General features: G+C 39.8%; 1 protein-coding gene across 5 annotated transcripts in view; it reads right to left on the bottom strand.

Moving 5' to 3' along the window:
- LOC143135426 (NACHT, LRR and PYD domains-containing protein 3-like) overlaps nucleotides 1-26,156 on the bottom strand; it is a 331,615-nt gene extending 305,459 nt beyond the window's left edge. For 3 of the 5 annotated variants that reach the window (XM_076296094.1, XM_076296131.1, XM_076296119.1), the window contains exons 1-5: nucleotides 26,078-26,156; nucleotides 23,249-23,397; nucleotides 22,664-22,777; nucleotides 22,228-22,341; nucleotides 21,048-21,161 (exon numbers count right to left, since the gene is read on the bottom strand). In XM_076296094.1, coding sequence (XP_076152209.1) covers nucleotides 21,048-21,161; nucleotides 22,228-22,341; nucleotides 22,664-22,777; nucleotides 23,249-23,379 — 473 coding nt within the window. In that variant the 5' untranslated portion in view covers nucleotides 23,380-23,397; nucleotides 26,078-26,156. Of the gene's footprint in view, nucleotides 1-351; nucleotides 465-788; nucleotides 960-13,725; nucleotides 13,897-16,047; nucleotides 17,891-20,038; nucleotides 20,350-21,047; nucleotides 21,162-22,227; nucleotides 22,342-22,663; nucleotides 22,778-23,248; nucleotides 23,398-26,077 lie in introns of all 5 variants that reach the window. The other 2 variants (XR_012988994.1, XM_076296100.1) reach the window with 2 other exon arrangements.
- Between the last annotated feature and the right edge of the window lie 258 nt (nucleotides 26,157-26,414).

Below are 26,414 nucleotides of genomic sequence, written 5' to 3'. Positions count from 1 at the left end.
TGGCTCCCCGTGGAGATTGGAACTACTGGAACTATTTAGAAAACTACGTTAGAAAACACAATTTGATGTCTTTTAACTCAACTAGTGAGAACTGTTGTATGAAAGCAATATGGCAGAGTGGCGTTGGTAGCAGATATAGCCATGGCTGTGATTACCTACAGCACAAGGCTGAATAAAAGCCATGGCATTATGTGCTACCAACGCCACTCTCACTTGTGCCATATTGCTTCATCATAAACTAATATGACTGATTTGATCAGTTCAGACATTTTAAGCCTCACAAATAAGCTCAAAAGTAGAATGACACCTGGACAGTGAGGATATTAATTGCTACTTTTTCATTTCACTGACCAGTTGATGTTCCATTGTTATAACCTGTTTCTAGCCAGATGAATTTCGCTCCACCTAGCTCCACTCATCCATCTGGAACCGATCCATTGAAGTCTTGCTTCAGAAGGCTGGACCTAATCAAAAAATGCTTGCATATGATTGAATAAGCCACTTGTAAGCCACACGCTGATAACAGTCTCACAGTCGCTTCTACGCTATGTCACATCTATGAAACTCCCGCCCTGCGTCCTGATTGGCTAAACCATAACGTTGGTTGGAGAAATCACTCTCAATGGAAGAGGTTCCAGATGGATGTGAGTGAAGCTAGGCGGAGCTAAGCGGAACGACATTCATCTGGCTAGGGCCAGGTTACCATTGTTATGTTGTCATGGTTCTTCTAACTAATGAGGACATTTCAGACAAAGATACAAAGACTACAAAGAAATGTCTGCACCCACCTTAATGTTTGTATTTTGCAGTTGGAACTGGACAGTCCCTTAGAGAGAAGCTGAACTCCAAAATCCCCAAGGTCATTGTCACTCAAGTCCAGCTGTTGCAGGGAGTTTGGTGACTGTAGAACTGAAGCCACAATCTCACAAGACGTATCTGTGAGTTTACAATCAGCAAGCCTGCATAAGAACACAACAAAAGATAACATGAATAAATGGAAGATATACTGTTTACACAATGCCCTGATCAATAAAAATCAAGAACAGAACATCAGATCGGATCACTACTGTCCACCACTGTCATATCACTACTCTGGTCAGCAGCTGGTCAAAGAATTCACTTGCACTGATTTAATATAGATTGTCCCCACATGTTGTCTCTAACCCTCAAAGAGGTTAGTTGCTTAGGTGCTATTCAGGATATGAGCTCATTAATAGGCCTACACATTGATACAATTTAGAATTTAGGGAAGGCTTGTTAAAAAATGGTATTTTAATATTATAGCCCAGTGTTTCCTCTATGTTTATTTCAGCATGGCGGCCCCCCACGATTTAATTAATACCGCCATGGTATCAGAATCAGGGCAGACGCACGTTTGCTTTTTAAATAATCTTGTGACGTATCCTCCCCTGCTGGCTGCCGCTCACATTGCAATTTAACAATAAGTAGCCTAAACTAGTCAGAGGTTATTATGGCCTGTCCAGTTTCAGTTCACATATTATAAATTATATATATCGTCCTTTTTAATTGGTTATGACATACTGTTGCAAGACCTGTAACCATTCCCTCTCTGTTCTAGCTATCCTGTATCTCGTAGCCTGCCTGTCTTGAGAATCAGAGGTGTTTCAAATTCAGATAGCCTACTCTGTCTTGAGAATCAGAGGTGTTTCAAATTCAGATAGCCTACTCTGTTATCCTGTGTCTGTGCAGTTCAGTTAGAATTCACCCTTAGCTAAGTCCCGCCCTCCTTCGTTACAGTTGCTATGCCTGACAAGCTTTAGCACCCTGCACGTCTATTACATAGGGGGAGAACCGGGACTTTTCAATGAAATGTCATTTACAAAGACATCGTACCACACTGAAAGCTAATATTTTGTCACTAGCAATCTACAACTACCCTCTGTCAAATACAGTTGGAATTTCAGCTCTGAACAAAACCGTTCATGAGTTATTTAACATATGGAGACTGAAGGCCTTTGGGTCATAAAGGGCACTTATTTGGATGTGTGGTGCCCTAACCCACGTAAAGACACAGTGAAATAACATGTTACACTATAGAAACATGATATAATTCAGAACACATATTGTTTTTAACTATAAAAAATGGCATATTGCATGATATTTCCGTAACCGCGAGATACACGCTTCACGATGACGGCAAGAAGTTGTCAACAGACGTTCACCAACATGTATAACCCATCAACAATCTATTTAAAATAACACCTATTTGAAGTACCATTCATGATATGTTGTCAAATATTTAAGTTGTGGGAAGTACATAGTTTAAATGGTATGTCTCTTTCGTCCCCCATGCCTGTTACATTCATTCAGGAGAGTCGAATGAAACAAAACGCAAATTCGACTTCTGCTTAACATAGCAAAACTCGAAAGCTTGCCCGTGCCTAGTGACGGGTTGCTAAGCCACGATGGGCCTGTGGCGGTTTTCGGGTGTGGCTTAGCGAAGGGTGAATTCTGGAGCGAGGACAACCAGGAGTTCCGATTGAGAGGCTGGGGCTCGAGCCGCAGCCGTTGGATCCCCACAGACTCAAACAACAAAGCGGGACGTTGGTCGTTGGGCACCAGACTTAAAAACAGCAGATCTAACGTTAACGTTAGCTACCCTCTGATACAATTCCTCAAAGCCTGGCAAGAAGATTACATAATTTTCTTAAAGTCTTAACAGCAAAGCGGGGCACAGCAGAATTATTGACGACTTGCTGTGATTTACTCTTGTTGAACTAGCAGCTAATGTTAAGTTAAGGCTAATGTTAACCTTGTTTTTTTCTTTTAACGTTACTGTCTATGTTTTTTTTATGTGAAACACTAACATTGGACAACATTCACAGAGGCGAACCGTATACACTAAAAACAAAACACTTCAAAAAATTGATAAAACATAGAAGTATTTACAAGTTACATCTATTACAAAGGTAACTTTTCTTATCAGTCTAAAATTAACACCAGATGGTCGACTAGAAACTAGCACGTTAACATTAGATTAGCTGTTAATAAGCTCCATCCTTTCCCCATTTTTCCGGAATAACTCTACAGCCCAAGAACTTAAAAAGTACTGAAAGTAAAGGAAAACGAGTTCAGATGCCTACCTGGCGAGAAGGTTCACGAATTTTCTTGAAGTCTTAACGTTAACAGCAAAATGAGGCACAGCAGAGCTGTTGACTACTCGCTGACTCCTGTTGAACTGACTTTAACGGCTGCGGCTGCGCTGCAGTATATATTCCAAGAGTGACGTGATTGTAACGAACTGACTATCTCTCGCGCCAGATTACATTAGATTTAGATAAAAGAGAGGAAAGGATTAATAGGAGAAAACAAATATATAAAATAGTAATAGTAATATAATGTATATGGATAATACAGCGGGGAAAATAAGTATTGAACACGTCAACATTTTTTTCAGTAAGTATACTTCCAATGAGGCTACTTGCATGAAATTTTCACCAGACACTAGTATTAACTCAGATAATCCACCCATATAAAAAAATCCAAACATTAAAGTCCATAGGTAGAGTTATGTGTAATAAAGTGGAATGACACAGGAAAAAAGTATTGAACACGCCTGCTGAAATGTCTTAAATACTTTGTGGAAAAGCCTTTATTCGTAATGACAGCTTCAAGGCATTTCCTGTATGACGAAACTAACCAGTTACAGTATTCTGGTGTGATTTTGGCCCATTCTTTTCAACAGATAGTCCTTTAATATTGAAGATTCCAGGGGTCCCTCTTGTGAATCCTGATCTTTAGTTTACTTCCAAAACTGTTCAATTGGATTGAAGTCAGGGCCTTGATTTCCTTTCTCTGAAACCAATTGAGAGTTTCCTTTGCTGATTGGTTTGGATCATTGTCCTGCTGGAAGGTCTAGCCATGTCTCATCCTCATCATCTTGGTGGATGGTCAAGATTCTCCTGGAACAAAATGACTCAATTCATCATTCCTTCAACTGTATGAAGTCTGCTAGTACCATGAGATGAAAAACAGCCCATACCATGATGCCACCACCTCCAAACCTCACTGTTGGTAGGGTATTTTTAGAGTGATGCACAGTGCCACTTCTCCTCCAAATATGGTGTGTAGTATGACATCCAAAAAGTTAAATTTTCCTCTCGCCTGACCAGAATACATTCTCTCAGTATTTCATAGGATTGTCCAAATGTTGTGTAGCAAACTTTCAACGAGCTTTGACATGTTTTTCTTCAGCAATAGAGTCATGTGGGATGAGTGTGCATAGAGGCCATGGCGGTGGAGTGCATTACCTATGATTTTCTCTGTAACAACTGCACCAAGTCTTTTTGGAGCTTTCTCCGAGTGGTCCTTGGCTCTTGGGCTACTCTTCTGACTATCCTTCTGACTTCCTGGTCAGAAATCTTGCAAGGAGATCCTGTGCATGGCCAGTGATGATGCAGTGATGTTCCTTCCACATGCAGATAATGGCTCCAATACTGCTTGCTGGATGCTTCGGAAGTTTTGATGTGCATCTGTAACCAGTTCCATTGATATGTTTTGCAACAATAAGGTTGCAAAGGTCTTGGGAGAGCTCTTTGCTTTTACCCATTATGAAATGCTTCTTGTTTGACACCTTGGTAAGAAAAAACCTTTTTATAGCCCACCAGTATGTATTAACCCAGCTTATATCAATTTGCACAGATAGGAGGGATAATTTCTCTAACTACTTATAGATTCCAGTTTGTTCCTTGCCATTTCTTGCCTTTGTGTACTGCTTTTTCTTAGCGTGTTCAATACTTTTTCCCTGTGCCATTCCACTTTTTTACTCATAACTCTACTTTTAGACATTAATGTTTGCATTTTTATATATGTGTGGATTACCTAAGTTAATACTAATGTCCGGTGAAGATTTCATGCGAATAGCCTCACTAGAAGTATACTTACTGAAAAAAATATTGACGTGTTCAATACTTATTTTCCCCGCTGTATATGATGTAACGGAGTAGAATAGTTGCTAGTTAAATTATTACTAAAAGTGAGGCAACTATAAGCCATCTAGCAGTAAGGAACAGTGTGACCTGGGTATTTACACACCTAATGTATGGAAGCATATATGTTGCATAATTCAAATGAGATTGAGAATGCAATCTGCAATTCTAAAAGACATTACATTATGCAATTGCCAATTCATTATGCAATGTAATATTGCAATTTGCAATCATTTCCAACAAATTGTATTTTAATCTGCAAAGTGACAATGCAATCCTAAAATCAATTTGAATAATTTTGGTTAAAAAATAGAATAAACATGGATTGAATTGCATTCCATTTTGCCATGGTACTTCAGTCTCAAAATTCAAATGTCAATTAATTTTGCATTTCAATTTTCAATATTCAGTTTCATCATTTAACTGTCAATTCGTTTTGCAATTTAATATTCAAAGTGCAATATAGGATTGCATTTTGAAAACATATTTGGCAAAACTGACAATGCCAGCCTGAAAACATTTTTGGATTATTTTGGGCAAAACATTTTGCCATCTAAGGCATTTTATTCAAATGGAAAATAAATAGCGCCCCCCCCTGTGATTGCAAATATGAATTGCAAAATTATTTGCCATTTGAATTGCATAATGAATTGGCAATTGCATAATGTAATGTAATTTAATTTGAATTATGCAACATATATGGTTCCATACTAATGTAGACTGGAGTTGGATAACGTTAAGTGGGTCGACTTAGGAGGTCTGGGATAAACCATGGTTTTTTTAGACTTCCAAGTACATGTGTCTCGTATTTTGTCATGCAATGTTATAATGATTTCAGTTAACTATTTTGAGTTCAGTTGATGATTTATGCCTTTTGTAAAGTTATGTTTTAGAGACTTGCAATGAACCATGTTTTTATGTGAATTAGCATGCTAACGGTCACCTGTTTTACATGTTATATAGATGTCCCGAGATCTATGCTGTAACCCCATGATCCCACATTGTCATACTGTGTTGTACATTACAGTAAAATATACATACATTAAAAAAAATATTAAAAACCATGATATTCAAGTTAAGTTACGGATCCTGCATTATAATCTAGCTAAGTAGAAATAAACTTAGACAGGCCACATGAGATATTTGATTGACAGAATTATGCTTGATCAATGTTCGAAATAAAATAGCAAAACAACCAGGCGCGCAAGGACATTTGGGGAAAATTAAAGAACCGCTCTCTTCTGGATGTTACAGCAGAGACCTGAGATGTATCTTAAAATTCACCAGTATATTAGGCCTACATTAAAATATACATAGGCCTACATTAAATAAAAAAAAAATAAAACCCCATGATATTCAAGTTACGTAACGGATCCTGTATTATAATCTAGCTAAGTAAAAATAAACTTCAATGGTCAAAATAAAATAGCAAAACAACGCGCAAGGACATTTGGGGAAAATTAAAGAACCGCTCTCGTCTGGATGTTACAGCAGAGACCTGAGATGTATCTTAAAATTGACCAGTATATTAGGCCTACATTAAAATATACATACATTAAATAAAAAAATAAATAAAACCCCATGATATTCAAGTTACGTAACGGATCCTGTATTATAATCTAGCTAAGTAAAAATAAACTTGGATCAATGTTCAAAATAAAATAACAAAACAACGCGCAAGGACATTTGGGGAAAATTAAAGAACCGCTCCCGTCTGGATGTTACAGCAGAGATGAGTTGCACTCTCTCGCGCAACATGTGAATGATTGGGGTCGCCAACGTTTTGTGAAATCAAAAAAATCAAAATAGGCTCACCTGCCAAAAAAATCAAAATAGGCTCACCTGCCAAAAAAATCAAAATAGGCTCACCTGCTCTAGCGTAAGTGACACACTCTGTCTGCCACTCATTGTCTGTAGCTGATCGAAATGACATAAGCCTAAAGCTTTGATGTAAGGCTATACCTATTGAATAGCTTAATGATATAGAAGCAAACTGCATACAGGGAATCTTTATTGTTGACGTCAGACATGATGATCATCCAAACAACTTGACCCATGCTGTGCCCATATCCTCTCTGTCTCTGGTCCTGCACTGTGCTGTGTGAGAGGGGGAGTGGCTACAGTAGAGCAGAGAAACCCAACGTGTGCTTCTCATACCAATATATTTAACAAAATATTTTGCATTTCTTATCCAAACAACTTCAAACTTGACACTGCACTTACTGGTACCCGTAGCAAGACACCGACTGTACCTGACAGTCTGAAATCAGGGGCGGAGCCAGACATTTGAAACATTGGGGGCTTAGCCCGCAGTGCCACACACAGAAGGCTAGGGGGGTCCGGGGGCATGCACCCCCGACAGAAAATTTTGAAAAATAACCCCTTAAATAATGACTTATAGTGAATTCTGTGTAAACTAATGGACACATGGAGATTTTAAAAATGTGAGACTCAAGGTATATTTGACTGGCACTTTGGGTCTTTTAAGAGGGGTCTATAGGCATAGCCTATCTGATCAGCAGGCACTTAGTTAATTAAGCGTTTTTTATGAGTTATGCTTTGTATATTATAGGCTAGTATACTATGCTGAGATAACCCTGATGGGATGCTACCTTGTCTCAATACATTTTTACTTTGAACTCAGGCAAAAAAAGCCTTATGGTCAGGTTTAGCACAGCCCCACACATTGTGAACCCACTTGTTAAAATGTTCAACGGAACACATGAAGCTAAGTTTAATTCAGGGCTTAAAGCTCATTTTTCAAAATGGGGGGAATTCTCCCCTTCAGTGCTTCACATAGGGGGACTAATTCAGTTGGGGAGGGGGGGGGATACATTTTACAAACTGAAATAGCATTTTCCTTATAGGCCTACAGGCGTCAATGAGAGAACACACTTACATGATTTTGGTTTCGTTTTTCTAATTGGAGTAAGTCTTTGTGACAACACGTCATGATACATTTGATAATGTTTGATCGTTGTTTTGGTACTATGAAGCATCTTTTATGTAATTAATGCGCACTCTAGAAAGTGAAAGTAGCCTAACCTAGGCCTACGCTCTGTGTCTGAGCTGTCTGTGCACGTCCGCAATTGATTACGTTCCTCAAATGGAGAACACATCAATTTCATGGTATTGTTTGCCCTAAAATGAAACATGCAAATTCAAAATCCCGGCGGTAGCCACGTTACATCTCCGTTTCATATTTGCCTAGGCTACTAGCCTACAATAAATTAATTGAACGAACTCAACTGACAACAGGTAAATCTACTGATTCGGTCATTGAGACTCTATGAATACAGTACAACAAACTTTCTGTCTTTTTGAAGTTTATTCTTGTATTCCGGGGTACAGTAGCCTAATTGCCTAATGTCTTGACAATAGTTTTTTCTTACCGGCTTGCTATTTAAACTGACTGCGCCGCTCTGAACTTTCCTGCCAGGTTTATGACATAAACATCTCGGCTGCATTGTCTAAACTCATCATGTGGGAAATCAGATTATCTGTCAATATTAGGCTTTGAAAATCCTGTCCTATTTGCTCAGTAGCCTACATTTTGTAACATTTATATAGAAACCAAGGGGAAGTTAAATTAAAAATTAGAATCGTTGGAAATTGAAAACATACAAAAAAAAAAAGGGCTTTTGAAAAAAGATTTGGGGCTTGAGCCCCCGAAGCCACCCCTAGCTCCGCCAATGTCTGAAATCACACACACACACAACCATGCCACAGCTGTGACGGAACACACACACCAAGTATCTGGTGTGAATGAGGCGTTAGTGCATATGTCACCTTATGTGTAGTACAAATGTAATACAATCTAATTATATATTGTATGGTTGTAAAATTAATTAAATTATTATAAATATTCAGTTAAATTCTTGTAAAGTTTTCATTTATATATTCATACAGTGTTTCCCTTAGATTTTTTCTCCAGTAGCGGTGCTGTTAAATTCTAAACCAAGCACCATCTGCTAATAAATTTAAACATAAACACAAAAAAACAAGACTTCCTGCTAAATCCCTGTCTGCACCTTAAACGTTAGTCTACTATTGTTTGACATCAAACCTGAAGAGGAACCTGTTTTTTTTTTTTTTTTTTTTTTTTTTGTCTTATTAGGCTACTGATCATGTGATTTTTTTTATTTTATTACAAATGAAATAAAGAAATGAACTAAGTTAAGCATGCATAAGTTATGCTCTGATATATCTAGTTATAAACCTAACATAATACAATTTCAACTGTATTTTGGGCAATAAAGTGATAATATCATGGTAATATTGTCATAGAGCAGTCCGTCTTGGAAAATAAATAGCCTTCCTTTAGGGACATAATTGTTTTTTTTTAAAAAAAACAATGTTTATATTAAATAATGTCATCATTTAGATGACTTTATTTCATTTAGATGACTTTCATTTCCCAAATTCATAGGGTTCTATTGCAGTCAGAGGACATAATTCAACTGTAGTGAGACTGCGTAGTCAAAGAGCCCTCCCCTTCAGAAAGTGTGCAAATCCATACCGTACACACAGAGAGACAGGTAACCCTATTGTAATCCTATGGTACCATTCATTTGAATAGACACAAAAAGGCCCATATTTGCATGTTGTTGCCATATGGCCTAAATTGTGAATTTTGACCACCCACAGGTAGCGGACAGGTGGTGGTGGTCACAGAGGTACCTCTCGGTAGAAATAGGAAGTACTAACAATATATCCTCAACATGCGACTTAACAATTGTTTTTATATCAAAACCCTTTTTCACACATAAATAGTAAAATATAGGTTAAAATATAGTTAGGGTGCTTATTCTAAACTTTGTTTAGAATAAGACGATATTGTGATTATGTGGTTTAGCATCCCTTGCGTGACAGTTCTCTATGTTTTTCTCATGTGTTTTAGGCTACTCAAACGCGGCAGCAGCCTTTTTTTGCAGGTTGGTCTCGCTGTTCTTTAGATCTTACACTAGAGCCTTTCGCTTTTGAGCCCTGCTCTCATATCTTCTTTCTGACATTTTCTAAAGGAGTCTAAACGAACTGTAGCCTAGGCCTATGAATGACGCATATTTTTAAAACCTAATTTGACCGTGAACTCCGCATATTCACCCAATCAGCGCCTTGCTACTTTAAATATTAATTTTGGGCCAATGGCGTTTAAGTTTTATTCTCTCATGTGAATTTGAATGAATTATTGTGGTATAAAATTATCACTAATGTCTGTAAACATCATGATGAGACAAAGAGTGTTTAAACGGTAAAACATGTATTTATATAACCTCAAATGACAATCAAGTAATACCCAGACATCATTCTTATATAATAACCTTTTATAACTTTTTAAATAACAAGTTTAACTATTTCTAATAACATAACGAAGCCATCCTACCAGAATGTGCACTCTGTATCCCGATGTCTCTGTTTGCTGCCCTGTGTCTCATTTTGTTGCACTGTGTCTCATGCTGCACTAGCCTAGGCCTTTTAAGTCTGCCTTGAAGCTGCAAGATAACGCGTACACAGGGGAGCTCTACTCATAACAACCAGTAGGAGAGTGCAGGGGGGGCGAACGATATTTAACCCATGCACAATGTATGACCTGAGATCACTCTATACTGTACACCCCTGAACTTTCTGTAAACTTAAGGTGAAAAGTTCGTACCATTGGCAGCAACATTGCTGACTTGCGAAGATAAGAGCGAACAACGATCCTTTCATAACGCCATCTGTGGGTTCGGGGTAGTGTTGTGTCAGCATTGTGGAGGGGTATAAGTAGGAGAGTTCTACCTTTGTTCGGGAGTGCCTTCTCGAGATACACTCACGGTTTATTGCTGTTGGTACTGCTGCTAGCATCAATAAAACCATTTTTGCATCGAATTCTGCCTGCTTGAAAGCTCTTTTATGCTTTAGCTTAAGTTTTATTGGTGATTTTTCTTGAAGTCGTGAGCTAAATTTTCTACTTATCTACTGGCCGATTTGATGACCTTCCACCACAACATTATTTATTTTTTTATGGCCAAGTGGGCCCCCTGGCTGTCTGGAACACGTGGGGCCCCTAAGCTGCAGCCATATCTAGCCTATGCATTGATCCATGCCTGCACACACACACACACACACACACACATACACACACACACGTGGGGCCCCTAGGCTGCAGCCATATCTAGCCTATGCATTGATCCATGCCTGCACACACACACACACACACACACACACACACACACACACGTGGGGCCCCTAGGCTGCAGCCATATCTAGCCTATGCATTGATCCACGCCTGCACACACACACACACATACACACACACGTGGGGCCCCTAGGCTGCAGCCATGTCTATGTAACGGATGCCAGCTAGCTTAGCTGTGCTTGTGGAATGTTGGTAAACCTCACTCCAGGACGCCTCAAGAGTGCTGCTGGCATGCGAGCCAGTAGCCTGGGCTATTGACTCAATTGTTAGCGCGCTCGCCTCCCGATCCGGGGTGCTGCTGTTCGCGGGTTCGAGTCCGGGCGTGTGCAGGGCTGGATCGCGCAGGTTCAACACAACGCAGGTTACATCTAGCCTATGCATTGATCCGCGCCTGTGTAAGGGATACCTATGTGATTTCTGCAACAGTGGTAGGCTACTGAAAACGGTTTGATATTCTGTTTATTTATAGGCCTACAGTAGCTGGACATGTAGCCGACAGAAAACACATAGGCTACTTTTGAATTGGTGTGCTATGCGAGCATAACTCGAATGCTACACTTCAGTGTTTGCCTTGAAACAATTCCGGCATAATTGCTTTGAACGTTTCAGTCTCTCGTCCCCCATTTCTGCTTTATGTCCCAGGCAGCCAGAAAGGACGAATGAAACAAAATGCTCGTGAACGGGTGAACGGGTTTTGTTCAGAGCTGGAAAATGCAATTGTGTTTGACAGAGGGCAAATTGCTTGCGACAAAATATTAGTTTTCAGTGTGGCACGATGTCTTTGTAGGTTAACCAACTAACTTCACAGTGTAGCACAAACTTCAGCAATTCAAGTAGTTTACTTGATTTAAATTTACTTTTCCACCTCAACATTAAATTACACTCATTTTAGGCAAGTAATCTCAACAAAACACAAAAACTGTGTTATACTTACTAAACATTTGAAGTAATGATAGCTGTGAGGTTTTAGAGTGTGGCATAGATCATTCACACACACACACACACACACACACACACAAATCTGAACTGTTTCACTAAAATGTAGTACAATATGTAATATGGCTAAATTGTAGGGGTGCAATGAACAATATATAATGGCCTAGCATCGGCATCAGCCAATATTTGCCTTGTTGACTGGTATCGGCTTATCTATGGCAATACAATGGCAGTGTCTTATATAGTTCTTACAATTTTCATATAGTTCAATTACTCTTTTTATAATGAATATTTCTAATTTCCCTGTCATTGTAGTGTATCACTAACTACAAAAATTAAGTAGGTTAGGTAAAATGCACTTCCAGTATAGTGAGAATTGGCAAAACCGGTTATAATTTTTATGTTGAGGCGGTGGGGGTGTTGTCGGCAGCTGCTGAAAGTAACAAATAAAGTAACTTGTAATCTAACTTAGTTACTTTTAAAATCAAGTAATCAGTAAAGTAACTAAGGTACTTTTTAAAGGAGTAATCAGTAATCAGATTACTTTTTCAAGGTAACTGTGGCAACACTGATCACTAACTATAAAAATTAAGTAAACAAACAAACACAAATAAATATCAGTAAATGCATTGCCTTACACCAACCTTAATGTCTGCAGTTTGCAGTGGGGACTAAACAGTCCCATAGAGAGAAGCTGAACTCCAGAATCTCTCAGGTCATTGTGACTTAGGTCCAGCTCTATCAGGGAGTTTGGTGACTGTAGAACAGTAGCCACAATTTTCCAGGAGTTCTCTGAGAGTTTGCATTCCGCAAGTCTTCAAAACAACATAAGAAAAGATAAAACATTAGAGATAGATAAATGGTCCTTTTTTATAATGAATATCTTTAATTTACCTGTCACAGTAGTGTATCGCTAACTATAAAAATTAAGTAAACAAACAAATACAAATAAATATCAGTAAATGCATTGCCTTACACCAACCTTAATGTCTGCAGTTTGCAGTGGGGACTAAACAGTCCCATAGAGAGAAGCTGAACTCCAGAATCTCTCAGGTCATTGTGACTTAGGTCCAGCTCTATCAGGGAGTTTGGTGACTGTAGAACAGTAGCCACAATTTTCCAGGAGTTCTCTGAGAGTTTGCATTCCGCAAGTCTTCAAAACAACATAAGAAAAGATAAAACATTACAGAGATAGATAAATGGTCCTTTTTTATAATGAATATTTTTAATTTACCTGTCACTGTAGTGTATCGCTAATTATAAAAATTAAGTAAACAAACAAATACAAATAAATATCAGTAAATGCATTGCCTTACACCAACCTTAATGTCTGCAGTTTGCAGTGGGGACTAAACAGTCCCATAGAGAGAAGCTGAACTCCAGAATCTCTCAGGTCATTGTGACTTAGGTCCAGCTCTATCAGGGAGTTTGGTGACTGTAGAACAGTAGCCACAATTTTCCAGGAGTTCTCTGAGAGTTTGCATTCCGCAAGTCTTCAAAACAACATAAGAAAAGATAAAACATTACAGAGATAGATAAATGGTCCTTTTTTATAATGAATATTTTTAATTTACCTGTCACTGTAGTGTATCGCTAACTTTAAAAATTAAGTAAACAAACAAATACAAATAAATATCAGTAAATGCATTGCCTTACACCAACCTTAATGTTTGCAGTTTGCAGTGGGGACTAAACAGTCCCATAGAGAGAAGCTGAACTCCAGAATCTCTCAGGTCATTGTGACTTAGGTCCAGCTCTATCAGGGAGTTTGGTGACTGTAGAACAGTAGTCACAATTTTCCAGGAGTTCTCTGAGAGTTTGCATTCAGCAAGCCTGCATAACAACATGAGAAAAGATAAAATATTACAGAGATGGATAAATGGAAGGGATACTGTTTAAACAGAGGCCCATTAAATCAACATACTCAAGAGATAGTATTCCCCTATAATGACAGTATGCTACACCGATCATTCACATACACACTATCCCTACACACACACATACACACTATGCTGCCCTCGTACTGTGTTATTAGCAGGTAGAACTAGACCGCTAGATAACATCTAATTGGAATAAAAGTGTCCTTGTAAACACTGTGTGTTAGTCAGAAGCTTTCCAATAAATAAAAAAGAGTTGACTTCTTGTGTTTACTGACGTTTACAACAATGCTTCTTCTAACACATCATTATTTACATGATACAACTGTACAAGAATACAGAAAAAGATACATATGCATTTCACATAACATTACATATGCAATACAACACAATTAGCTAATTCTGCTAACGACACAGCTTCAACACAAAGGGATTGCTAGTAATTAGCCTTCGGAATACCAGAGCCCATCTTCGGAGAGCCTGTTCAATCGTAACCTGGCCCTAGCCAGTTGAATTTCGCTCCGCCTAGCTCCACTCATCCATCTGGAACCGATCCATTGAAGTGTTGCTTCAGAAGGCTGGACCTAATCAAAAAATGCTTGCATATGATTGAATAAGCCACTTGTCCGTCATCTATTGACGTGCTACTTCAACCACTCTAATCGAAGCCAACCCGTGACGCTGATAACAGTCTCACAGTCGCTTCTGCTATGTCACATCTATGAAACTCCCGCCCTGCGTCCTGATTGGCTAAACCATTAAGTTGGTTGGAGAAATCACTCTCAATGGAAGAGGTTCCAGATGGATGTGAGTGAAGCTAGGCGGAGCGACATTCATCTGGCTAGGGCCAGGTTAGTTCAATCGCCCCATTGTACCGAATTTGGTTGCAGTTCCACCAGAGTTCCACTGGGGGTGATCGCGGGCGAGTGCAAAATGAATGGCGGTCTATGGAGGTAGACGGTTAAATCAGGTGAAAACCTGATTGTCGTTGACAAATCACAGATTGTATTGTAATTTTTGCAAGTTCAATATGGATTATAGGACAAAAGTTAAACTAATGAATATTTGAATATCCTTTCCTTGATTTCTTACAGGTTGGGTCATCGTTGCCCATAACACGTTAGCGTTCTGCTTATGAATGACGTCATTGACATTTTTGAAAGGCTTTATAAGCGACTTTAAAAAATATAATATTCAGCAGTATATATTTTCTTTGCCTCCCCTTTCGAATGCAACATTCAGATTACTAGACAAAAATGTAAATCCCGAGTAAAGAGGATTTTGAGGGGTACAGCTCCATAGACATCCATTCATTCTGCACTCGCACGCGAGTGCCCCCACATGGAAGCAGAGGAAGGAAGTTTCCCGAGAGTGCAAGTTCTTATTAGACATTCTCTGGAAATACCAACGAGAGCTAGCATAACTTAGCTAACTATAGTATGCACAAAACACATAGCCATGGTACTACAAATTCAAAGATATCTCATGACAAATATTGATTGACACAAATGTCAGACAATTTACAGACCAATAATGTGGGCAGCCGGGGAGCAGCCGTGGCCTACTGATTAGCACTTCGGACCTGTAACCGGAGGGTTGCCGGTTTGAACCCCGACCAGTAGGCACGGCTGAAGTGCCCTTGAGCAAGGCACCCAACCCCTCACTGCTCCCCGAGCGCCCCTGTTGATGCAGGCAGCTCACTGTGCCGGGATTAGTGTGTGCTTCACCTCACTGTGTGTTCACTGTGTGCTGAGTGTGTTTCACTAATTCACGGATTGGGATAAATGCAGAGACCAAATTTCCCTCACGGGATCAAAAGAGTATATATACTTATACTTATATATACTATACTTCAAATTACCAGCTTGAGATGGTACGATAAGCAAAACCAGTTAATTACTATCGTAAGCTGGGCAAGCTAGATAAACTCTTGCGAAAACATACCTTCAGCTGGTCAACCATCATAGGGTGGATAGGATAACCTTTACTTTTGAATTGAGGTATCTTAATGTTTTGTACTGTCGGGCTACATCAGCAGTTGGCAGCAGTGACTGCAACATTATATTTAGTCGCTATAGTTAACACAGTCTCTCCATCAGAAACTCACCATGCCTTTCTGCTGCACCTCACAGCTGGGAACAGTCTCCTGCGTCCCTCATCTGATGTGTTGTATTTCTTCAGGTCAAACTCATCCAGCACCTCCTCAGACATCAGAAGTATGTGGGCCAGTGCTGAACATTGGGCAGGAGACAACTCCTGTTTGATGTTCTTTGGAGATGACAAGTATGTCTGAATTTCTTTCTGCATGGAATCATCTTTCATTTCAAGCAAGCAGTGGAACAGATTGATGCATCGTTCAGGAGAGAGACCTTCTCTGTTGAGCTTCTTCATGTACTGACATGTTTCCTTAATACTATCAGAGCTGTTGTGTGTTTTGCTCAGTAGACCTTGAAGAAGTCTGTGATTGCTCTTCACAGAAATGCCCATGAGGAAGCGAAGGAAGAGATCCAGGTGTCCGTTCTGGCTCTCCAAAGCCTTATCAACTGCACTCTTAAGTAAAACATGTAAGTTGTCTTTTAGTCCTAGTACTGATTGAAGAGAAGATAAATTTGATGGATTGAGTTCATCTCTCTGCTCATCACTGATGAGGGATTTCAATGCCTCAAGGTTCTTAGCTAAATATGAGTGAAACACAAACACAGCTGCCAGAAACTCCTGGACACTCAGATGCACAAAGCAGTAGACCTTCTTCTGGTGGAACAAAGATTCTGTCTTGAAGATCTCAGTGCACATGCCAGAGTACACCGAGGCTTCACTGACATCAATGCCAGACTCTCTCAGGTCTTCCTCGTAAAACATGAGGTTGCCATTCTCTAGATTCTTGAAAGCCAGTTCTGCCAGCTTCAGTAGTATTTTTTTCTGTGATCCCAAGAGCCTCTTCTTATCTTTTTCTTGTCCTTCTTGATATTTCTGGTCCTTTCGAGATGTCTGGATCAGCAAGAATTGTATGAACATCTCAGTCAGTGTTTTGGGAATGTCTTTGATGTTTTTCTTTTCCAGCATCTGTTGAAGTACAGTGGCTGCAATCCAACAGAAGACTGGAATGTGGCACATGATGTGGAGACTCCTGGATTTCTGAATGTGTGAGATGATTCTGTTGGCCTGACTCTCATCACTGATTCTCTTCCTGAAGTATTCTTCCTTCTGTGGGTCATTAAATCCTCGTACTTCTGTCACCTGGTCAATGTACTGAGCAGGAATCTGACTGGCTGCTGCTGGTCGTGAGGTTATCCAGATGAGTGCAGAGGGAAGCAGAGTTCCCTGAATGAGGCTCGTCATCAGAACATCCACTGATGATGTTTGTTTCACATCAGACAAATTACTGTTCTGTGCAAGATCCAGAGTCAACCGACTCTCATCCAAACCATCAAAGATGAACACAACCTGACAGTCTTTGTATCCTTCACCATCATTCAGCTCCTTCAGCTCAGGGTGGAAGTCCAGCAGGAGCTTATGAAGACTGTACTGATCCCCCCTGGCTAAATTCAGCTCACGGAAAGGAAGGGGAAACATAAAATCTACATCCTGATTTGCTACCCCATCTGTCCAATCAAGAATGAACTTTTGCACTGAGACTGTTTTTCCAATGCCAGCAACACCTTTGGTCATCACAGTTCTGATGTGCTTCTCCTGTCCAGCTAAGGGCTTGAAGATGTCATTGCAGTTGATTGGTGTGTATTCTGTGTTTTGAGATCTGGATGCTGACTCTACCTGCCAAACCTCATGTTCCTTATTCACCCCTTCACTCTCTCCCCCTGTGATGTAGAGCTCTGTGTAGATCTTATTGAGGAGTATCTCAGCTCCTGGTTTGATGATGCCTTCAGATATGTTCTCAAACCTCCTCTTCAGACTGGCTTTGTGATTCTCTAGAACTCTCCTCAGGTCCTCATCTGTTTACAAATGACAAGTCAATAAAGACAGTTAGGTCCGGTTGAACTATTTATTCATTTCTGATTGGATGAGACGCATTCCATGAGTTATCATGAGAGGCGATATTTCAGGACATCCTCAGTTGGGCACTTTAGTTACACATTACAGTTAGTAATGTCACCTATTTTGCATTGAAATGTCTGGGTACGAACATTCCAAGGGAGAGAGCAGCGATTTCATAATATTACATTTCAGTGAGAAAATGGAGGGTGAATGTTCAATTTAATAAGAGTCCTAAAAGTACCCAATACACCAACAGGTATTCCAACTTGATACATCAACATGTTTTATCTATTTGTGTCTGTCTTGGAAAATATATTTTAAAAAATACTGAAACTATTCATGAGTATTAAGTCACTCTAATAGGACTGTAAATAATTATAAATAATTTGAAATAAATGTAATTATTCTGTTTATTAACATTAATTCTCAGAAAAACAGAGCCCTATTTTTGCACTGGCAGAAAACTCATTATATTCTTTTAACTCGTTATAAGTTTATTTTCGCATTTTGCACATTCTCTTTTTTAAACAATGCACCAAGGGGTGTGGAAATTAACAACGTAAGGAGTGGTCTAGCGCGTTGTCTAAAAATCGCTATCTTACACTACCTAAAACGCATTACGCCACTGACCAAGAGAAACCTGATCAGAAGTCCATGGCGAGTTATTCATATTGTTAAGGCCCTGCTGGCCATTTCCAGTATTACACCTTTTCTAATGCCTGTTGGCCCTCTGCCCCTGTTGTCTGTGCTGCCTTGTTACCAATCTGCAGATCATGGAGTGTGCCCATTGGTGCTGGGAGTAATGGGTGGCCCTATAGAGGAGCTGCCTTGTTACTAATCTGCAGATCATGGAGTGTGCCCATTGGTGCTGGGAGTAATGGGTAGCCCTATAAAGGAGACCTCATGGGTAATGGGTGGCCCTATAAAGGAGACCTCATGGTTAATGGGTGGCCCTATAAAGGAGCTGCCCTATAAAGCTGGTTCCTGGTTCCTGGTCACTCCGTGGCTGCTCCGCTGGGGAGAGCTTCAGCCCGTCGCTCCTCACACCGACGTTGCGTTTTACACTTTTGTTTGATCACCCCTAGACATACTTTGCATTACACTATCCTTTTTCATACACTATACTGACTTTATCTTTTTAATGTTAAAATAAAACTTATTTTATTGAACATTTCGCTGCAGTGTGGTCTCCCATTTAATGTCACAGCTACTTTGAGCCAGGTGATTGTGACAATATGTTATTTTAAGAGCGCATTATCTACAGTGATATGGGCGGGTGCACAAGGCACCATCCTATATCATCCATGAACGTGCACCAGCGCACATCCATGCAAAACATTACAAATTACACCATTACAATGGGAAACATAATTAGAATAAAGATATTACGAAATACATCTCACAATGAGTAGTTATTCACCATCATTTGCAAATTGGTAATGACGGAGAGGCAAATATGAAGCACAGCTGAAGACACACTGTCACAAGATGTAAACAACTCTTCTGCAGGATAAATGTTTTTTTATTCAGTCATTCGAACATTATTGGGGTAAGTGTTGTTTTTTCCAGGCTATGTTTTCAATTGTAACCCATTGTCAGTCAATAGTGAAAGTAATTAACTGTGTATAACTCTTTTAACGTTGACTGACACCACGGTGAAGTTAGTTTGACTTTGCCAATGAGATCAAGTAATAGACGAGTGCAAATGTGTGTAGGCTATACTATGCTAGGTTTTAGTAAAGCATGGTTTTAGTGGAATAACTGTTCATACGGTCTCGCAAGCAGATTTCTTCAAATGTGCCGCTGACTATTAAAATGCAGATGCATTCTTTGAAGTTGCGCTGCACGCTGTTAAAGGGAATGACGGATGTAATTTTCATCGGTTTAAATGATGTTACACCCAAAACACACCCATAACTGTTAAAGAAACCTAGGAAAGCCTTGTTGCGCCATCCGCCCGACGTTTGATAACGAAAACACTCCCAATGTGGACTGGACATCCCACTAAATTTAAATCAGCTTTTCGCCAGTGACCATGCGTTTTAGACTGTCAAGATATGGCCCACAATCACTAAAATGTCTAAAAAGCCCAAATGTCTACTCACCTAGTTCCCTCTTTCTGCCTGGTGTATGTTCAGTGTGCAGGTGTCTTCTGCTGTTGATCAGGCCTGTGTGTTCACCCTGTGTGCTCATATCTGTGTGTTCATCCAGAGGAGGCTGTAGAGGAGGTTGGGTTCTGCATGTCTTCCCACACTGGGGACAGGCTTGGTCTCCTGGTAGTCCAGGCTGCTCCCAGTAGCTGCTGATGCACTGCCTGCAGAAACTGTGTCCACAGGTGGTGGTGACTGGGTCCCTCAGTAGCTGCTCACACACTCCACACCTGGACTGATCCTGAGTCAGATCAGTACTGAGCTCACTACAGAGACATGGAATGAGACAATCAAATTAAATGTCTTTCTCTCTCCTTTTCTCTCTCTTTCTCTCTTTGTCTCTCTCTCTCTCTCTCTCTCTCTACAGAACAAAACAATGAGGATGTGCCCAGGGCTAAAATTGCCAGAGAAAAATCTGTCGAAATAGGGGGAAATGTACTGTGTTTTTTTGAAGACAAAAGAGTTTTCCCTGTAGAGTGTGTTGCCTTTATTCAGTGGCGCGGGAAGTGCTGTAGCACCCCCTGGTGGCGAAGCTTTAAAACTGCAATGACAATAAAATGATAGCTTATGAAAATATCTGGTTGTTGTTTCTGTTCCACGACATTTTGTATGACATGTTTGGGGTGTGGGATGAAGAAAGGGATCATTTTAATAATTTAATAAAATGTTCATTTATTTTCAATGTGTATTGGCCAATCAGATTTGTCTTGACGCGATTGCATCAGCCTAGGCTAGCATCCACTCACACTCACAAACAACACATCCCTTTAAATCATAGAATAGAAAACTGTGTAGATTCAAAGTGTTCACACTGTCAAAAAGCAGAATGCACCCCTAATTCCCAGACACTTTCGTCCAAAGCAATTTATGTCAATTACATTATAGGGCTACAGTTCTACATGTTTTCTGTGTGTGTGCGTGTGCTTATCTTTCCTTGCATGACCTCATATCTGTCTAAACTCACTTTAGTTCTGATGGGACATGTTCATTGCTGAATTTAAGAGGTTCAGGCATGGACCGGTCACTCTTCATGGACACACAGCTGGGCACTGGAGATGGAGGTCTGTGTGTCTGTGGTCTACAAACAAAAAGAGACACAAGATATGAACTCAACACAAATTACTCAATGTGTTGGAAGTTAATATACTCTCTCTTACACACGCACACACAATTTAATTTCCCTCCGCTGGCTGGTGCACATATCATAGCAGTTAAACAATAATCAGCTAGCCTAGAAATCTAGACGCACCCTAGCGGCGGCAAATTAATTTGCTCAGCCTGTACGTCTAGTATCGAACCATAGGAATTTCTATTGGCTTAACACCGTGGATGTTCTCCAATCACAGCGCTCTATTTCGTTAGAGAGTCTTAAGGCGGGCTTTACAGGATAACGACATCCTGCGACGGTGAACAACAAGGAAGGTGGCTATGGCGAACGAAGAGCGGTTGTTTGAATCGGCGTTGGCTTCAACTTTGGAGGAGTTGGACTTGTGCTTTTCTTTGAAAGTAGAGCAACACAATGCACTTAAGTCATTCCTTTCGAAGAAGGATGTATTTGCCGTTTTGCCGACCGGATACGGATATGGTCGTAGCGCTGGCCTATTGCATGCCTAGGCAGTTTGAAAGACAATTCTCTGCCCGCCCCTTGGATTAAGCAGGTGAATGATTCGATTCCAGACTATACATTTCAATGATATAGGATGGCCCGCCAGGCTAATAATCAGCCATACTAATCAGAGGTATCTGTCTATTTTAATTCCATAAATATTATTTTTATGAACGTTAGTGGCATGGGCTGGCTTTCAACAGCTTCCATTTACGGCGCCATAGGCTACTGCGGTGCGGTAGGTCTGTCAACAATATCGCAAAACCCACGGGTACAATTTCCGCAAAACTTGGTGGAAAGGTGGAGCAGATCCGACTCAAAGGGAATTTCAAAGTATTTCTAGTAGCCTGGCTATGTTTTTTGCAACGATAGCGATAGAAAGACTTGGAGAGTGGAGGCCTCTCTGTGTCCATTTAGTGAATGATGAATTTGTACGTAGGCTATTGCCGATGTCATTCATTACAGTTCATACAGTTCTACATGTTTTCTGTGTGTGTGCGTATCTCCAATACATGACTTCACATCTGTCTAAACTCACTTTAGTCCTGATGGGACATGTTCACTGCTGAAGTTAAGAGGTTCAGGCATGGACGCATCACTCTTCATGGACACACAGCTGGGCACTGGAGATGGAGGTCTGTGTGTCTGTGGTCTACAAACAAAAAGAGACACAAGATTTAAACTCAACACAAATTACTCAATGTGTTCGAAGTTGATGTCACATCTCCTCTTACACACACACACACACACACACACTCAGTCAACATTAATGATTTACTGTATCACTCACACACAGAAGTCACATTACCAGTGTTTAGTGAATGGTCTATGCTGCCACCACCTATTTGTATGCATGTTTATATGGTCTGTTCCATAGAGGTGGAGCAATTGTGTTTCAGCTATTTATGTTTTCCATGTGTGTGTGTGTGAGAGAGAGTATCTCCATACATGACTTCACATCTGTCTAAACTCACTTTAGTCCTGATGGGACATGTTCACTGCTGAATTGAGGAGGTTCAGGCATGGACTTATCACTCCTCATGGACACACAGCTGGGCACTGGAGATGGAGGTCTGTGTGTCTGTGGTCTGCAAACACAAAGAGACACAAGATATGAACTGAACATAAATTACCATACTCCATACTGACTAAGAGCATTATCACTGAGTAATCATTCTATGTCTTTTAATTATTACTTTTATGTCTTTTAATTATTACTTAATTACACTTAAACACTTTTACACTATTGCCCTTTTGTGCTTTTATGTACTAGTGTGTTTTATGTTTTCTTTTTTATTCTTTACTTTTTAAGCTATTATTTAACTATTGACCTTCTATGCTTTTATAAGCTATTACTGTTTGCTTTTATTTATGTATTGTAAAGCACATTGACTGACCTCTGTGTATGAAATGTGCTATATAAATAAACTTGATTTGACATGACTTGACACCCCCTCTTACACACTTAGTGGAAGCAACTGTGTTTCAGTTATTTACTCACTCTCTCTCTCTCTCTGTGTGTGTGTGTGTGTGTGTGTGTGTGATCATTCTGTACCCACCCTGCACTGGTCCGTGTTGATGCTTTGTTTATGCTAACAGTATTATCCTGGTCAGTCTCCATGGTTACACAGCTGTGTAGCGCAGACTCTGGTCTCCTGTGACCTGCAGCCCCCTCGGACTCTTCACTCATCTCAGAGTGTGTGTCTCACTAGGTGGAAACAGTCAGAACACAAATATGAATTCACATGAATAAGACGAATATACATCTCAGAGTGTGTGTCTCACTAGGTGGAAACAGTCAGAACACAAATATGAATTCACATGAATAAGACGAATATACATCTCAGAGTGTGTGTCTCACTAGGTGGAAACAGTCAGAACAGAAATATAAATTCACATGAATAAGACGAATATGCCAACGATGGTTCAAACGAGACTAGACATTTTTTAGACTCCCCTCCACACAGGAATCAAAGGCCCCACAGGAAAAAGTGGCAAGGGAGGCAGAGCATTGAGCTCAATGAGCATCAAACCAGCTAATAGGCTAACTGAAATAACACCCATGCCAATCTCTGGGTATGGTGAAGGGTATGTGATGATGTGGGGCTATTTTAATTCCAAAGGCCAAGGTAACTTTATCAGGATGCACAGTATGCTGGATCCATGAAATAACTGGCCTTTAAAAATAAAAATCTGCCTGTCTTGCCTATGGGAATTTAACATAGGGGTGGCAATACTTATGACCCCTGTATTTTAAGGAAGAACATTTATTTATTTATGATACATTATTCATTCACTAAGAAAATTGGTGTCCTTAAAGGTTAGATATTTCCTAATTTTTCACTTAAGGTGTTAAGATCAATTTCCAAAAGATGATTTTATATTCCTCTTTTCAGTCAACTTTAGCATGGGTGCCAACACTTTTGGCCATCACTGTAGAAACACCAAATCTGAGAACCACGGTTCTAACTACAAAGGTGAAAAGAAGCAAATAAATGGTATTATTATTTATTACCATTGTTATTATGAAATCTTTGTGGCATTTGTCACTTATTCCTACTGCATGCTGACCTAATCATACTTCAAGAATACTTCTTTAAATATTGCCTTTAATTAATGTTGTAGCCAGTGGTTCATAAGGGATAACGTATGTTACAATGGGGCAGGGCTTGGGACAGAGACAATAATTCAGGTTCATCAATGATGCAATGTCCACTCACTGTGGATCAGTATGAGTTGGATCACTACTAAGGTCTGGATGCATAAGCATGGAGCTGTTACTCTCCAAAGAGACACAGCTAATCATTTCAGTTGCATCACATGTTGCTAGGTAAATCATCAGCTACAAGGTTAACAATTCTCTTCAAAGTTACTTTGTCACATAGGCTACATCTCATTTGTCACGTAGGCTACATCTTTCAGGTTCACAGGAAATTCGCTTTAGCACAATGCTTTTCTGTGAGTCGAAAAAACAAATAAAGGATGTTGGAAATGCTCTCACATAGTTTACCAAATGCCCGAAAACATCATCAACTATACCATCAATATCACAATTATACAATATAGTTGAAATTCTCACAATGCAGAAAAAATATCATGATTTACAGCACCCTCCACATCTACTGGTACCCCTGGAAAAGGTTCATTTGTCACATAGGCCACATGTCATTTGTCACGTAGGCTACAACATTCAGGTTCACAGGAAAACCACAGCCATTTGCACAAGCATGTAGTTTTTCTCTTAGTGAAAAAATAGAAAGAAATGTTGCAGAAACTCTCACATACTCTAGCCTACCATATGCCCCCAAATATTAACTATATCATCAATATCACAGTTATACAAAAACTATGTATCATATTTCAACACACACACACACACACATATATATATACTGTATATATATAGATAGAGAGAGAGAGTGAGAGAGATACAAAAGTACAAATCTGTCTGATAAGTCTGTAATAATTTTGGATTAATGGGGAAGAGGGCCCTCGAAAAGTGGGGCTGATTACACCATTCACACATGTTTTACAAACCATGGACTTGTGAGAATTAGAAAATAATTTTGAATAGGATTAGACTACGGATACAATCTACAGCTTCAGCTAGTCAGGGGTGTCAGACTGAAGGGAACAGTGGGACTGATTACTAGGGCCCCAAGAGGAAGGAGGGCCCTAGAAAAGTCTGGAATGTATTTGATTTTTCCCCCTGAATATTTTCATTTCCAAATTAAATATGAATGAAAGATGAAATGTGAAGTTAATTTGTAAAGTGTATTTGTTGAATAACTTGGTTGATTGACTGACTGACAGTGAACACTGCCTAAGGTCACACTCACCCCTTGCTAAAGCGCAAAATGGTTTAGTCCATCTGCAGGATGATAGATGGGCTATGCAGTTTTTGTTGTTGTTGTTGAAAAGTTAAACTCACCTCAGCATACCCAAAGCTGAAAACCCTTGAGACGAGGGGACATGAAACTAGCTGTCAGAGCTACGTGACTACATACACAGACTACGTGACAGACAGTATGCACAAAATGAAAGCAGTCAGAACAAAGCCTTCCTACACCTCCCGAAGCATGTCAAGTTGCCCACAGACAGGCTAGCCTGATATGCAGATAAACAGCTACAGGATATAGATAATCTCTCTCAGATGTCCACCGGGACAAATGCAAAACGTGAAAATTAGTCTGATTTGATATATAATACCTGGTGCACTTGATAACACCGTTCCGTTTCAATACCACCATTTACTTCTTTCACCTCTTCCATTCTTGTTCTGCAAGGTTGCAGGTTACCCTAAGGGTGCCGTAGTAGCCTATATCCCTCTTAATGATTAGGCAATTTAACGAAGCAGGACAAACAAACAATATTGGAGGTCTACTCACCACAAAATAGGTTCCTGTAGGCTAGACAAATCAAGATTCTAAGACGTCTTCTACAACCAACAAAGCCTGTCCATTACACGCAATAACTTTACAACCTTTCACTTTCGATATAGAAGTAAGCGTCAGTAGCGGAAGTACGTAGAAAGGCAATTAAGACAGGCTAGGTTAGGCGTGGTCTGTGGTCAGGATGATAGAGGCGCAGATCCGCGCGCAACCCCCACACAGAAAAATGAAGGGAAAACAAATATTCACATAGGCTATTATGCTGCTGCATCCAGCTCATTTGAATGGCTACAATATATTTAATATATATATATACAAAAATGTATGCAAGTGG

The sequence above is a fragment of the Alosa pseudoharengus genome, unplaced genomic scaffold, assembly GCF_046254945.1.
Source record: "Alosa pseudoharengus isolate Yale_2024_CS ecotype anadromous, Long Island Sound unplaced genomic scaffold, YU_APseudo_1.1 YU_APseudo_1.1_scf_1, whole genome shotgun sequence".
Lineage (NCBI taxonomy): Eukaryota > Metazoa > Chordata > Actinopteri > Clupeiformes > Clupeidae > Alosa > Alosa pseudoharengus.
This window is presented reverse-complemented; position numbering and strand designations above follow the sequence as displayed.